The sequence below is a fragment of the Thermobia domestica genome, chromosome 5 (assembly GCF_964235325.1).
Source record: "Thermobia domestica chromosome 5, izTheDome1.hap1.1, whole genome shotgun sequence".
Lineage (NCBI taxonomy): Eukaryota > Metazoa > Arthropoda > Insecta > Zygentoma > Lepismatidae > Thermobia > Thermobia domestica.
In genome coordinates, this window is record NC_137458.1 from 106,274,871 (window position 1) to 106,289,921 (window position 15,051).

The following is a 15,051-nucleotide window of genomic DNA, read 5'->3' on the forward strand; positions in this document are numbered from 1 at the left end:
TAAATGTGTATACATTCGTACACACCTACACAAACAATTTGGCTCGTATATTACACGATTGAATTGTCACATTCTCGAACTATTTTGGAAAACTTGACATATATTTCCGAAAAACCTTAAGTATTATATTTTCTTTATGAAAGTAATTATGATGTTTTCTGTTAGAAAAGAGCAAAATGCCGAGACTTCCGTCGAGCAAAAAGATCTATGGTTTACTCCAATACAACAAAAAGTTTCTCAATTGCCAAAAAAAAAATGAAATGGAGGAAAAGCAATGGTGTGCACACTTTTTTCTTAAATAATGTGTAATTCTTCACATTACAGTAAAACAGCGTTATGGAGAAGCGGTGGATATAAGCAGAGAAACAAGGCAGGCGTAAAAACTTAAACTTGCAAGCAAAAATAGTAGAAAGGGAATATTGTCCTTAAATTTTATTACAAAAAAACTTGTCATTATCCACTGGCACAAAATTCATATTTGCAAAAAAAAAACTAACTTTGGGAGATAGGTCACCATGTTTTAATCCAAAAGATTTCCCTATAAGCTAACATGCATAATCAAATTCCTTATCTCTTATACTCTCATTCGTATTTTGCCAACACATTCTCAGTAGCAACTCTACTAATTGTAATACTTCTAAATTATTTTTGCGGAAATAATTTTTGATATGTTCAGCAATTCCGCCAAGAATGGGATAATAAACAGACTGCGGAAAATATTTTTGAACTGAGGCGAAATTCACGTTAATATAATCTTCGCCAATTTTGGCCGGTACCTTTCTCATTCGGGATATTTCAGGTCCTTAGAAGTTAATTTCTTCATAAAAACTTAATGGCCTTGTCGCAATGTTTTAAAATATCCCCTTTTTCCTAAGGATTTCTAGAGTGTTTAAAACTCCATCAACAGGATAGATGACATACTGAGCGCAATAGATGCGGACAGAAGGTATTTATACAAAACATTTGTCATTTCAAACACTTTTAGCATTATATTTTTTTTTTTAAAAAAAAGTCGAACTTGGAAATAAATCCTACGAGTCCACTTGCTTCCCCACCAACATATTTTTCATTTTCATCTGTGTTTCAAGTGTTTCTACGATTTCTACTAAATGTTGTTTGAAAGCACGAAGACTTTCTTACCTGCATCTGAATCTCATGTTAATTAGGGCTTTTAACGTTAGATTTACTTGAGATGGGCTGTTCTTGGTTAATTTTATTTTTCGGAAAGTGCATGCTGTTTCAGTTTTGTTTCAATAAAATTATATAATTTGATCAACGTACTGAAAACGTTACGTACAAACAAGACGCTCTTTGACACATCCACAAGTTCAATATTTAAGGAATGCATGTTACAATGAACATAGAGAATATTTGAATTGTGTTCCTTAATTTTACTGCTACACCCTTGTTTTTGCCAGACACGTTAACATTACCATAAAAGCAAATGGTACGTACGGATGAAGAACAGATACCAAGTTCAATTAATACTGGAACCAAGAGTTCGTAAATGTAAGCTGCATCGATTTGCTTTTATTTAAAGAAAAACCCAATATTTTTTTCTTTTATCATGAGCTCAGTCGCCACGTATCTTATTATTAGGGCCAACTGTTCTTCATTTGAAATATTGCGAGCCTCATCTATAATTCTTGAGAAAAAATGACTATTTTTAACGTTTTCAGAAATAGAAGTTTTAGTTTGGTTCCCAAAAAGTTCTAAAAATTGGTTCAGAATGTCAAGCCGATCATATTTGGAATATGTATTGCGATTAACGAACTATTGTTTTATCAATCTCTTATCAATGGGTCGTAATGGGTCGTGATTTCAACAATTCTATAAGATTACTCAAATTATGAGAACAATTATTCCCTATACCTAATAGCAAGTCATGTTTTGTAAGCTACAGTAAAGTTTCGCACAGATGTTTCAAATATTGACGGTTATTTCGATTTCATCCTTTCGCTTAGCACAAATCAATACAACTACTCTACTGGTTGACTTCAACAACTGTTGCTACTATACATTCGCAATTAGATTTGCAGAAATATGTTGATTTTTCTGGCAACAATTAGCTTTTTTGTTTCAAAACACTCTAGACACAAATTCTTCATCATAGCAGGCCGTATGTGCAAACAAACAACAAGGGAAGCAAAGCGCACTATTTCCAGAAACAGTCATTTCCAAGAAATTGCTGCCTTCTATATTGCTAAATCCATACATATCCAAATCGTTTTCCATTAGCTTCAGATTAGTCCTTCATGTAAGGTTGAAATCGGCCATTTAAAAAAAAATAAGTAGTAGCATCATCTTTCCCACGAAAAAAATCATAATCATGTATGCTGTTTGCTTGTAGTTCATGAGCAGGATCAATTTACTTCTCAAACACAGCACTCGCACTTACATATCCTTTCTCGATGAAATCTTCAGAAAACAAAATATGCCCTTTGAAGTGGAAGGTCAGTGTGAAGTATTCTGCAGTCGCCCCTTGTCAGTCTGAAAGCTCAGATAATGTGCTAATAGATAGTGTAATTGGGGATGTTAGAACTGACAAGTTGCGCCCAGGATTTTGTAAACATTGAATTTTGGTAGAGCGTAAAGTACAGGATCTGATCTGAGTTGCACCTAAATAAAAAATAAAATAAATAAAAATAAAATAGATCATGATGTCAAACTGGTGAAAAGGGTGAAGGGAGTAGCTTTTTGGACTGGTCAATCTTCTTGCAATTACTTGTAAATCTTGGTGTTGCCTTCTCGATTATCCTTCCAGTGGATTGATGTCCGTCCATCCTTCTCTCCGCTCAGCTGTGCGTCCACGTAGTCGTGTGTTAAGTGGTTACGAAACCCTCGCAAGAAAACCAACGTTGCGAATACAGTCAATCTATTCAAAGTCGAAATTACTCGTTAACGGATTATCCATCGCAACTAAATAACTACAACATTTGCTAAGGCAAAGTACTCTGTAAGTTAGAGCAGAGTAAACTTCTTGTAAAAACGAAATCGTGGTTCGTGCTCCTACATGTTCACTCGCCTATCATGCGATCCGGACTAACTCTTCCAAAAGTCTCGCAATGGTTTTTGTTAGATGTTCCCTCCGGGTAAATATCCTGGGTCGTTGACTATTTCTTCAGTCTTGATGAAAAGTGTTTGCTCATGGATTAACCAAAGGTGAGGTGATGATAGGGATGCTGACAGTAAAGCAATCTGCCGTTTTTGTTGATTCAGAAATTACAAGTGTAAGTAAGAAATGACGGAGAGCAAGAAAACTTCCTAGTGGGAAAAGCAAATGAACTTCAAAAAACGAAAAGTGATTCAACATTAAATGAACGATTATGCTTTTCAGTGTAATGAATTATAAAATAACATGTCCCATAGTTCGAAATAACATATTTCGTTGTGTGTTCAAATACACATATCTTCACAGCGTTAATCGGTAGTTCAATATCTTCACTCGTAGTATCAGTTCCATTGGGCCAGAATTTCAGATCTAATTTTCTTAAAGAAATTAGAATGGAGTCATTACCTGATATTCTGCACGATATTCTGCATTTCTTAGCGACAAATACCAAATATGGAAATCATTGTTAAAAAATCAAGAACAGACGCGTACAATACCGCAACACGCTCTCACATTCACTTGCGATTTTGGTATAAGTGAAAATATCAGGCGCTATTGAAGGCTAATTCATTATTAATCTATACCTGCTAATCTGAGTTTAATTGTGCACAATACGAGAATCCAAAATAGGTCTAAACTGTGCTGATAATAATATTTACTTTTTATTGTTTTCTGTTCAAAGAAATAAAAGGGAACGAAAACGGGTAACATTATTGTGTCTGCTAGAAATTTTTTTTTCTTTCACCCCGAATTTGTAACTGCAGAATATCATAAATGTTGTAGACAAAACAATGAAGTAAGTAAGTAAGTTGTTAAGATGTAAGGTAGAAGTAAGTTGTTTCTTATTAATTTCTGTTATGAATCAATATTTCTTACCGTTAGTAAGAAGAAAAGACAGTTTACGAATTTTAGATTTTTGTGGAATTAAGGAATAACTTTAAAAAACTGGTATTTTCTTTTTTGCGAAATGTTCTTTCAATTAATTTTAAAGCGGCTGAGTTACGTTTTGATCCCTTGTAAGAAAAATGAAAGTACGCTGGAATTGTTGCGCTTCAAAAGGTTAATGTTTGAGCCATTTTCCGTGGCAATGGAAACTCGTAACTTCCTTCATTTCACATCAGGACAAATAATCATTACGTACTCACGCAAGGGCAAATATTATATGGCATCCTTTTTCCTATGATCCAGTAATACTTAAAAAAAATGTTCATTTCCAAATTAAACTACATATAAGAATGTATCACTTCCGAGAAGCAGGCAATTGCCCCTGTTGTCCCACCTAATCGCCGCCCCTATTCCTACACATATGTACCAGTGACTGTAGAGAATAAACTGCGATTTGAAAAGTGTTTGTACTCCTCTCTTAAGAGTAGTACGTACAGTAGAAGACTAAAGAAAATTATGTTCGTAAAATCGAACCAGAGACCTCGAAGAGCAAGAGTTACGTGGTTTAATTTTTTTTAAATTCGCCCCAAACGGGACACTTGCCTCTATGGTTATCTTTCTAATTTTTGCATCTTCCAACTATGCCAGGGATACAAAAATGTCAAAATCAGTTAAACTCCGACCATGCTCTTCAGAGAGACTCGAACTACAAGGGCCTTACAATCGATTCGAGCCTTACAATCGAATTCTGAATGCTCTAGACCATTCGGCTATTGCCAAAGGCTATCATAAACCCACCACTTCTTATATACCTGGAAGGGACGAAGCAAGTGGCTATACGTTAATAGTTTATTTTTTCAGTGAAATATATAACGAAGAATTGAAAATTTAATCATGTGCTGTAATCAGTACAATTCATTGAATAAAGCCAGTAACATTTGGAGTAAAACTTTATACGGCAACTAGGAAATAGGCAAGATACAAATACCAAATGGCAATATGTATGCAAAGGAAAATATCAAATTACAGCTTGGTGAGAGGCATGCTCAGTACTGCTAAAGCTGGAAGGAGTTGGATTAGAAGCAAGTGTAGATCACTAACGTAAAGAATAATACACATGTTACAGTAGGAAGTTTTCCGCAAATTCCGAGATTTCCTATATTTTCTTATTAAGTCACCCTTTCTCTTTCCACGTCAATATTTTGTGTGGAATTTCATATCTTTTGTCCAATATATTCTCCATAGATATTGACTACTCATACGTATATCGTATGTACCAATAGTATTCTATCATAACGGTTGTTGTTTGTGTACAACGTGTGATTCTTGGTGCATTAAGCAGAATAGCTAAATTTTCCAGCAAATGAACTGGCGTGATTTCTTTTCCTGTAGGATAAACCAACAAAATTACATAATAAAACTCTTCAAAGACAATTAAAGACGTACTTTCTTTTTTAAAAATGTGTTAAGGACCTACGTAACATAAGTACGTTATGAACTGAATATAAACTTTAATTTTATTTCAACTACCGTAATTATTTAACTATAAGACGGTCCTTAATACTAAACAACCCTTGTCTGAAAAGTTTTAGGAAATTTGTTACTCTTTACAAATTCTGGATAACCCAAGTTGTTTCATTGTTCTGAAAGGTTTCAACATAAACAACAATTAACACTATTACCTGACCAGCGAACGAGTGCGGGCGAGCGTTTTGAAACTAAAATGCAAGCAGTAGTGTTTCTAACCGGATTACTTATAATCAATCTATCACAGTTCTTTTTGTCCTGTTCGTAATAAACCACTTCACGCATATGCTCAAGTAAGGGCAGTTTCAGGGGGCGGGGTGATCGGGACGATTGCCCTTCCCCAGAATAGGGTATTTTTTATTTTAAAAATAAAACCTAAGAACTTTCACCTTTATATTATAAATGTAAAATAAAACCTAAAATAGGTAGGCCTTACTTTTTTGTTTTACGTTGCAGAAGTCAAATAAAGCAATAAATTGCAAGAAATTACTTACATTGGCGTTCTTGCTAAAAAAATGTCCACCTTCGAAATCGCAGGTGGCCATTTCTGTTCTAGAGATTGCAGACAATAGCTACTTCTCCTTTTTCTAAAGTTGTTTTTACTTTTTTTTTTTTTTTTTGCAATACACTCTTACCTTGATTTGACTTCGGACGACCGCCTCCCAAACATTCAGTCTGATTCCACCCCTGGCTCAAGTTAAGACAAACAGTTTCAAAAGTTATTGAAATTATTTCCAGAACACCTTACGTAACAAGCAAAAAACAACTACAACAAAAAGCACCCTCCATATTAACTTGAGAACAAGCTAGCTCCGTTGTACAGGCTGCTCCTGTTTTATAATGCTATCGAATAAAACGTAATCAATTTTTATACAATCTGCTTAATACACGGTAGAAGCTCACTGTATTGTCAACTGTGCTATGTTGTTCTTAAATTGGTAATTTCCATTCATATATCACTATTCACAACACATCTGCATTACTGCAGGAATGGTTAACTACAACCACATAACTTACGGCGTTATTTATTAAGCGGAAAGAGACTAGGCCATGCATAACCTCCAAACTGCAACTTTTAAAAACCGTTGGATACACTACAGAGTGGAACTCTCCGCTCCCCTGTCCCACCGCGCTTGCCAAGAAACTGATGTAAACACAACAGCAGCGTCATCCTTTCAAAACCGCACTGCTATCCTGGTCAGGTAATACATTTTGCAAACTTTAGTAATTATTGGTTGTCTAAAATAACATAATAAAAGAACAACTACCAGTAAAATATGGTGTAAATAAAAACAAATGCAACTACTGGAACTTAATTTGCAAATATAAGAGGCCATATATTTACCGGAAGACAAATTTGGGAAAACTATCATCTTATAATCGTGTACGCTGCATGCCGGTAACGTGTAAACCCATATTATTTCCTCTACAATTCGAAATTTTCAGTAACTCTGAATGCCCAATCTGGCATATGTTCTTAAAGTATCCTATTATATTTATTGTCTGCTCAAAATAGTATTCCCACTGTTACACAAAGTCTTATATACTAGTAGATTTCATAATGCCTATAATTATTCAAAACCTATACGATGGCTTCGTATATGATATCAAGTGGAAGACGATAAGAACAACCAGCAAATGTAGCACCATAATCGATTTTCAAAACAAGTCATGTTTTATAACTATTATTATTATTATGAGGGCCAGATATTCCCGTACGTATAATAACTATGGCGTCAATCACTCATTATGTTCTCGATATTTTAGTTACAAACAGCAACGACAATTCACTCACTATGCAAAATTGATATATCTAATCATACAGTGTATAACTGAATATTACTTACAATGTTACGCCTGCGATAATATATGATGAAACATGTTTCTACCACAGATCATGGAACTCGACATTCTACTCGAGTTGCTTTTGCTAAAAGTGGAAAATGTTATATGAGATAAGTTACTGCACAAGGCAAAGCTATTCAAAAATATCTCTTGAGCGCTGTATAAGAAGGCGCTGATGAGTAGATAACAGTCAGGGGAATTAGATAATCTAATAACTAACTCAAATGAGGGATTATAAACAAGTTAACTTAGTTCAAGTTACTATACTTATATGCATATCAAATAATATGGGTAGTACGATACAAAGCCTTGCGCTGAGGTTTGAAACTATTATGAATAGTCCTACCTTCAAATCAATTAAAATATGGATCGATCATTCAAGGAAGAGCCCAGCCTCCAATGAAAATTTTGTGGGTCTAACAGGGCCTGAACCCCCTGGTTCCGGCACCACTATTGGTACGTAATACTATTTTGAAAGAAGAACTCCGATTTCGTTAATCGTTAAATGACTTTTGAAAATGCTAAACATTTGTACGCAGTAATTTGTTTGTAAATATTAATATGCAAAATTCGATAACATTGAAACGAGTTGGAGAACTTATCCATACTAAGCGTATTTCCCTTTAGGTTGTTAATATAACTCAACGTTCCTGATTTGTATACTATTTGTGAAAATTTACACATTAAGACACAAGGAGAAAAGGGAAGAATATAGTGTCAATTAACAACAATTTAAAAATGCACGAAATTAACGGATACTATAAAATATAGAACCATTATCAGAATTAACTCTGAAATTCGTTTTCTCCATTCATTTTTCTTCCATTATTTTCAGGATTACATCATCACTGAATTTCCCCACTGGAGATTATCTTCGTTTAGCAGCATCCAACTGGAGCTCAGCCTTGTAAATGAAACATTTTAAAAAGAATTAAGTTTGCGAATGGGAAACAAACCCGGTGCAGGAAATTGGCAAATCACAACGTTATCCATTCACCTATAGCGTTACTTACTCTGGGTCGCATAATAAAGAGTATTTACTGTTTGCTCAAAACAGTAGCTTGTTTATAGTCAAATTGACTGCCAAAACACAGAAATATGGAATATGTCGATTCCCTACATTGGCTCACATTAGCAAAGTAAATGGAAATGTTCAATATTAGAGGAATAATACAATCAAGTGTAATTACGCCTGTGCAAATACTTTTATACTAACAGAGAATAAACTAATCAATATTTGAACCAATTAGGTTGACAGTGTTGCCAACCTGGTACAAAATGTTTTTTTTTGAAATAGCTGTAGACGTCTACACTTTATCCTATTATTGCTGACATCAAAACATTCCTAAATAAGGGGCACTGTCTTCCGAAGTTTATGTGTGGCATAAATGAAAGCTGCATCAAAAACATCATCATCACCACCCGGCGGGAGTTCACTTGGTTCGGTTTTTACGTTAATCAATACGTCCACGTCTCATATAGTCTTGCTGCTGAAAAGGACGTTAAAGTCCAAATCAACTCAACTCATTAAGAACATAGTTCTGAGTTGAATATCAACTTGAAACCATACGTGCAAATGAAAATTATTCATGTTCCTCGTCTCTTTCTCTCTCTCTCTCTCTCTCTCTCTCTCTCTCTCTCCATATATATATATATATATATATATATATATATATATATATATATATATATATAAGAGAGAAAGAAAGAGGAGGGAGCGAGGGAGCGAAATAAATATAGTTGTAGTTTTCATAGGGCCGCGGTGGCTTAGTGGTAAAGCGTTAACCTCTGGTGCATGGGATCCTTCATTCGATCCCAGTTTGCACAAAGTGAGATTTGTGATGGAGAAACACCGTATGTGCTTGGGTTTTATCAGGGTTCTCCTGTTTCCTACCTCTTTCTTCGTTCGCCAATTTTCATTCATTCCTTATCAGCACCGTCTCCTTTACCTAGCGACATATGCATGGGACGTCTAACTTAAAGATTTCATTTTTATTTCATTCAAAAAATTAGTATAATTCCTGATCTGCGTCTTTATAAAGCAACTTGAACAATCATATAGATGTATAATGCTTAACATTAAATTAAATCGCAATTTCAGTAATCTGCAATATATTAGGTTTCTCATTTATTTACATCAAATGTTTAGTTATTTTATGCTTTATTAGCAAGAAACATAAAATGAAATCTTTAGTTTTACGTCTCCTGATTATGCCGGTTAGTCTAAAGGAGACGGCGATGATGATATGTGAATGAAATGGTGGAATGAAGAAAGTGTGAGGAAACCGGAGAACCGTAGGAAAACCCACGAGCACGGTGATTGTCCACCAGAAAGTCGATAGTAACTTCTAAATAAGGCACAATTATCTATACCTTTGGTGTGGAAGATCCTGGTTCAATTCCGGCTGGAGATCATATGGTTCGGATTCCATCTTAATCAGTAGGTCCCGTCCAATATAGCTTTGCTGCTCTAAAGGACGCTAAACTCAAATACAACTTAACTAAACAATTACCTATACATTGAATTTAATTAGGAAATCAGTATTGTTATCATAAGAGTAAGTTTATAAAAATGAAATGTATAATAACGGTTGTTTATAAAACAGAGTTTGCGTAATCTTGTAACGCCCAACTAGGTTTGCAATAGTATACAGTTCAAACTGTCAATCCCATCATTCTAATTATTTCACTTCGATGTTCATGTTTCAAAGTTGTGCCCGAAATACATTGATATACCAGCAAAAGCAAGCAAATAGTTGCTACTCATACAGTGAAGTTATGGACTACTAACGAATTCATGGACTCCTTCCACGAATCTCGCTGCGGTCATAATTGTTCATAGTCATAATTCAATTGCTACCAAACATATTTTACTTTGCTGAATTATTTAAATCTGTTCTATTTCTAGCAGTAGCTTCTATTTCTATCAGTATGTGCAGTTGGTTCCTCCAACAGCTCACTTTTATAAAAATAAGAAAGTATTTTTATTTGCTAACAGCCAGAAGCCACCACTTATTTCGATATATGTTGTTTGATTAAAAGTGAGATGTGCTCAACTGTTTAGTATTCTGTTCTACTTTCCTTCACGCAATTTTTACACGTTAACAGACAACATTGTACTGACCTTCTACATGCATCTAAACATAAGAGAAAATCAAAATATTAATACACTGTTCTGTGAGTATTAGCTCCGCAGAGGTTTCAGTTTATGTTTACTTGCTATGTTTGTGCTCTCTTTAGAAACGACAGTTATTTGTCGTATAAGGAAATTTATTCGTTTGATTACTATACTAACACTAGAAGCACGGACATTTTGAACCCCCTAGAAGCACGGACATTTTGAACCCCCTAGAAGCACGAAGCAGTCAAATTGGCTGCTTTCTGTTTTGACTAAAATAGAAAAGAATGGTGACACACGATGACTATTTTATTCATATTCTCAATGAGACACATTTAGAAGTAAGCCTAGAAAGCATATTATTTAGTTTTTGCTTTTATTTATAAACATTAAGGGCATTAATATGTATTATTACAAATATTTATTAATATAATAAATTTAATATCAGTATTTCTAAAATAATGAAAGAAACTAAAGATTACTGTCACTCTTAGGTTTTAAATTTGATTGTAAAATAATATTGGCTATATCATCTTTCGAAAATATGTTTTTAGGAGAAGACGGCACAAAGACACCCACACTTGATGCATATAATTTGCTTTTGGATGTCTGCAGTACACACTTTCCCCAAACATACTTTCGACATTTGTAGCATATGTCAGCCTCTTCTTTTGTACACAATCGTTCTTGACAATTTTGTTCTCTTGCGTGTGGAAGCGCAGTGACATTGACAATCAAATATTCGGCCAAACGTTAGAGATATTGTTACTGATTTTCTTTCCAGTAACTCCTCTGTACATCTTCTAGGAATCAATACGCACAACTCACTTTGGTTTCTTCACCATTTGATCCACGATGTCTACACTAAACTTCAGTTTGATTGTAATTCATTATAGTTTCGTTTTTTTTATAGTGTCCTGGAAATTGACATTCACTCACGCATGGAACTCATAGACACAAGACACTTTTGTTGCTTTTACATTTATAGACAGCTAATTCATTACCACTCTGATCGCGGTAAACATCACAGTGATACAGGTCTTTCAGCTAGTATGCTTGTTGTGAAGAAGTTATTACATTTGTCACATTTATTCCTTTTCCAGTAAAAGGATTTATCAAACTAGACACTAGAATTTCACTTAACTGTGTCCCAGCATGACGTTACAAATAATTGCTCATATATGGAAAGCCATTGAGGATAGGCTGATTGTACGTCGGCTAGTAACCAGATCTTGATGCCGAATTTATCGGTTTCATTTGGCTTATATTGCAGAAATCGAACTCTGACTTCAGTAGGATAAAGTTGCTACGTTGTACACGTTGTCATGTGGTTTGTAACATTTTATGATGTTCTTAATAAACTCATCCCACAGTTCCGGCTCGAGTGCAAATTTGTTCCCTTGAAGTCTTGCAGATTTTGTGCCTTTTAATCAAGTGTCAAGTACCGTTTTACTATTTCACAGACCCCACCCCTACTAATTATTTTCCTATAAATTGTGGTCCTGTTGATCTTTCCCATAAGACCCTAGTGGGCAATGCCGAAACACCTCAATAAATAATAAGACCCAAATAAGACTGTAGTTTTGAAAGAGTTAAAAGTCCATGTTGCTTACTGCAGTTGCCTATATGCTTCAGAAACGGCGTACTTTAGGATATGCATCATCATAGATTTATCAAATAGTAAACGAAAAGCACTACTACATTTTTCATCAGACACTTGCCACTTGGCAAAATTTGTAGGTCTAGAACTTCGCGAACAATATTCTGCTTAGATGTACGGCCAACGTCACTTTGTCCCAAATCCAATTTTTCCTACAATGCTCCATCAGGAGCAATAAAACTGTCACCACTACTGGCGTTGTCATCTCCATCACTGTATTCCTCTCCTTCATCACTGGAATATAAAATGTTCTCTTCAGGTTCAGAATCACTTCCGTTTTCATACCTTCCACTCGAATCCTCAGACTCATCTTCTAAGACATCATGTAATACTCGAAGTATTTCTTCAGTTCTCATCGTAAAATGTCAATGGACACGATTGAGCTCAACCAACTCCAAGTGCACACTATCATGTAGATATTGGCCACTTGTATCTGAGCTAATTCGTTTGACGACCATAAAACACTGAGATATCTCAAAACACAATAAAAAATATGAAGTTTTCGTAGGAACTCTGTATCGCAATATACCTAAATTAAACAATAAGTTATCTTACATTTTTCCCTCTCAAATTACAATGAATAAAGGTTTCAACCTTTTTTTTCATCTAGAAATAAGAAATATTCAATACTGCCATATTTAACTCAGAAACAGAAACACTAATTTCCTATGCTCTTTATAAGGCAGTCAAACTGACTGCTTCGTGCTTCTAGGTATAACTGACAATAGCGCCCCTGTAAAAAGAAGCATAAACTTATTATTAATGCTATCAACAAGTTGGCACAAAAATATTAAAAGTCAATGAATTTAAGGTCCTTAGCGAAAATATTACAGAAATGATACGAAATTATATTTCTTGAAACACTCAAAATGACTGTTTCGTGCTTCTAGTGTATGTTCATCTACTAAATCTAAACAATCATCTGTTTTACAGAACTAACAATATGTAAAGTTTGACCTTCCTGTTTAAAATTTAATTCTTTTCCATTGTTATATGCTGATCAGTGCTTTATTTGTAGAGTGGAAGAGGACTTTACGTAGTTACTGGTTTTCCAGGGTTGAAAGAGGAGATCCACCACTGTATAAATGTAACAATTCTCATAAGCATTATCAGTTAGGCAATATTCTTTTTACAATACTGCAACTATAGTTTGCATCTCAAGTAATATGTAAAATAATAATAATAATAATAATAATAATAATAATAATAATAATAATAATAATAATAATAATACTAAAAATAATAATAATAATAATATTGTTTCAGACTTCTATATGATACATGCATTCATCAAAATAGGCGGGAGCTCATTTGGTTGGGATTCCACGTTAATCAGTAGGTTCTGCCTCATATAGCCTCGATGCTGAAATGGACATTAAACTCTAAAATGAAATGAAATCTTTGAGTTTTACCTCCCATAGATATCTCAGCTAGGCTAAAAGAGACGGTGAAGTTGAGAAATAAATGAAAGGTGGAATGAAAGAACTGGGAGAACCCCGAGAAAACCCATGCAACCACAAAGTTCACTTGGTGCGAGCTGAGATCGAATGAACTAGAAGTGAATGCTCTACTACTTAGCCATTGCGACGGCTTAAACTCTACGTTCCTAACCTGTAATACTTCCCAAGTGTAACACTCCGATTTTGATAAAATTTAGCAGGTAGATAATACATATAAACGAATCTTTTTTTTTAATTTTCTGCGGAGAAAAGGTTTCATGAGTCAAAGCACCCATTCAAATATTTGATAGTTGAGGGAATACTTTCCCTGAAAATATAATAATAATAATAATAATAATAATAATAATAATAATAATAATAATAATAATAATAATAATAATAATAATAATAATAATAATAAAAACTGTTGGGTGGACCGAAGAGATGGGTGGCCGAAAGAGTGAACCTAACCATATGAAATTGTGTGTAGATATTACATATATAAAATAAGACCTTTCGTGTTCAACATGTGTCCTCATCCGATTTCTTCAAATTTGGTACATCGACAGTAAGCACCACCAGTATAGCGTATTTTATAATATTTCGGGAGGCACCTTTAACTCTTACAATGTTTTTCCGCATAAACAGAGAGACTTGTCGATTTATTCCCTATTTACTGTTGATGTACCAAATTTGAAGCAAATCGGATGCGGACTTGGACACGAGAGACCTTGTGTGTACGCCATACCTACACACAATTCAATTTGCTTCGCTCCACTCCTTCCTGCGCTACTACGGTAAAATTTACTTCTTAGGGGGCCTTGGCCCCCAGAACACTATTATAGCCAAGACCCCTCCGAATTGTACTTTTGATATTTCGTAATCAACGGTTTTCAATGTCTGTGTCCTGCCCAACTATTTTCGTTAAGGAATATTCGAAACAGTGTTCCCTCATTTCACGTTTACAATATCTGTGCACAATTTCATTGACTTCGGTCCAATTCTTATTGGCTTTCGGGCGTCAAATTTCAAAATTTTGGGTGAGGGCTTTTGCCCCCTAAAACCGTTGGTCTGCAGAAAATAAAAATCCCGTATTCGTTACATTGTTTGCGTATTGTCACTACAAGAAAATTTCGTTCTAGTTCTTCATGTCCTTTAAGCGCTTGTGACATACTATTATTAGCACTTCTAATATTCCATGATCAAATTTTTGGAAGGGCCCGTGCCTCACCCAATCGTTTCTTTATAGGAGAATACGAAACACGTATTCTCTCATTTTAGGACTACAATATCTGCGTACAATTTCATTCACTTCGGAGCACTTCTTCTTGATTTTCGGGCATAAACTTCCAAAATTTTGGATAGAGGCTTCTGTCTCTAAAACCGTTTTTCTGCAGAAATTAAAAAAAAAACATATTCGTTTATTTTGTATGTATCTACCTAGCCAATTTTATAAAAATCGCAG

General features: G+C 34.6%; 1 protein-coding gene across 1 annotated transcript in view; it reads right to left on the bottom strand.

The window, feature by feature from the left end:
• The window catches only part of LOC145685205 (uncharacterized), a 40,864-nt gene extending 28,361 nt beyond the window's left edge, over positions 1 to 12,503 (bottom strand). Inside the window, exon 1 of the mRNA XM_081757563.1 lies at positions 12,304 to 12,503. Coding sequence (XP_081613689.1) covers positions 12,304 to 12,503 — 200 coding nt within the window. The remainder of the gene's footprint in view (positions 1 to 12,303) is intronic.
• Positions 12,504 to 15,051: the final 2,548 nt, after the last annotated feature.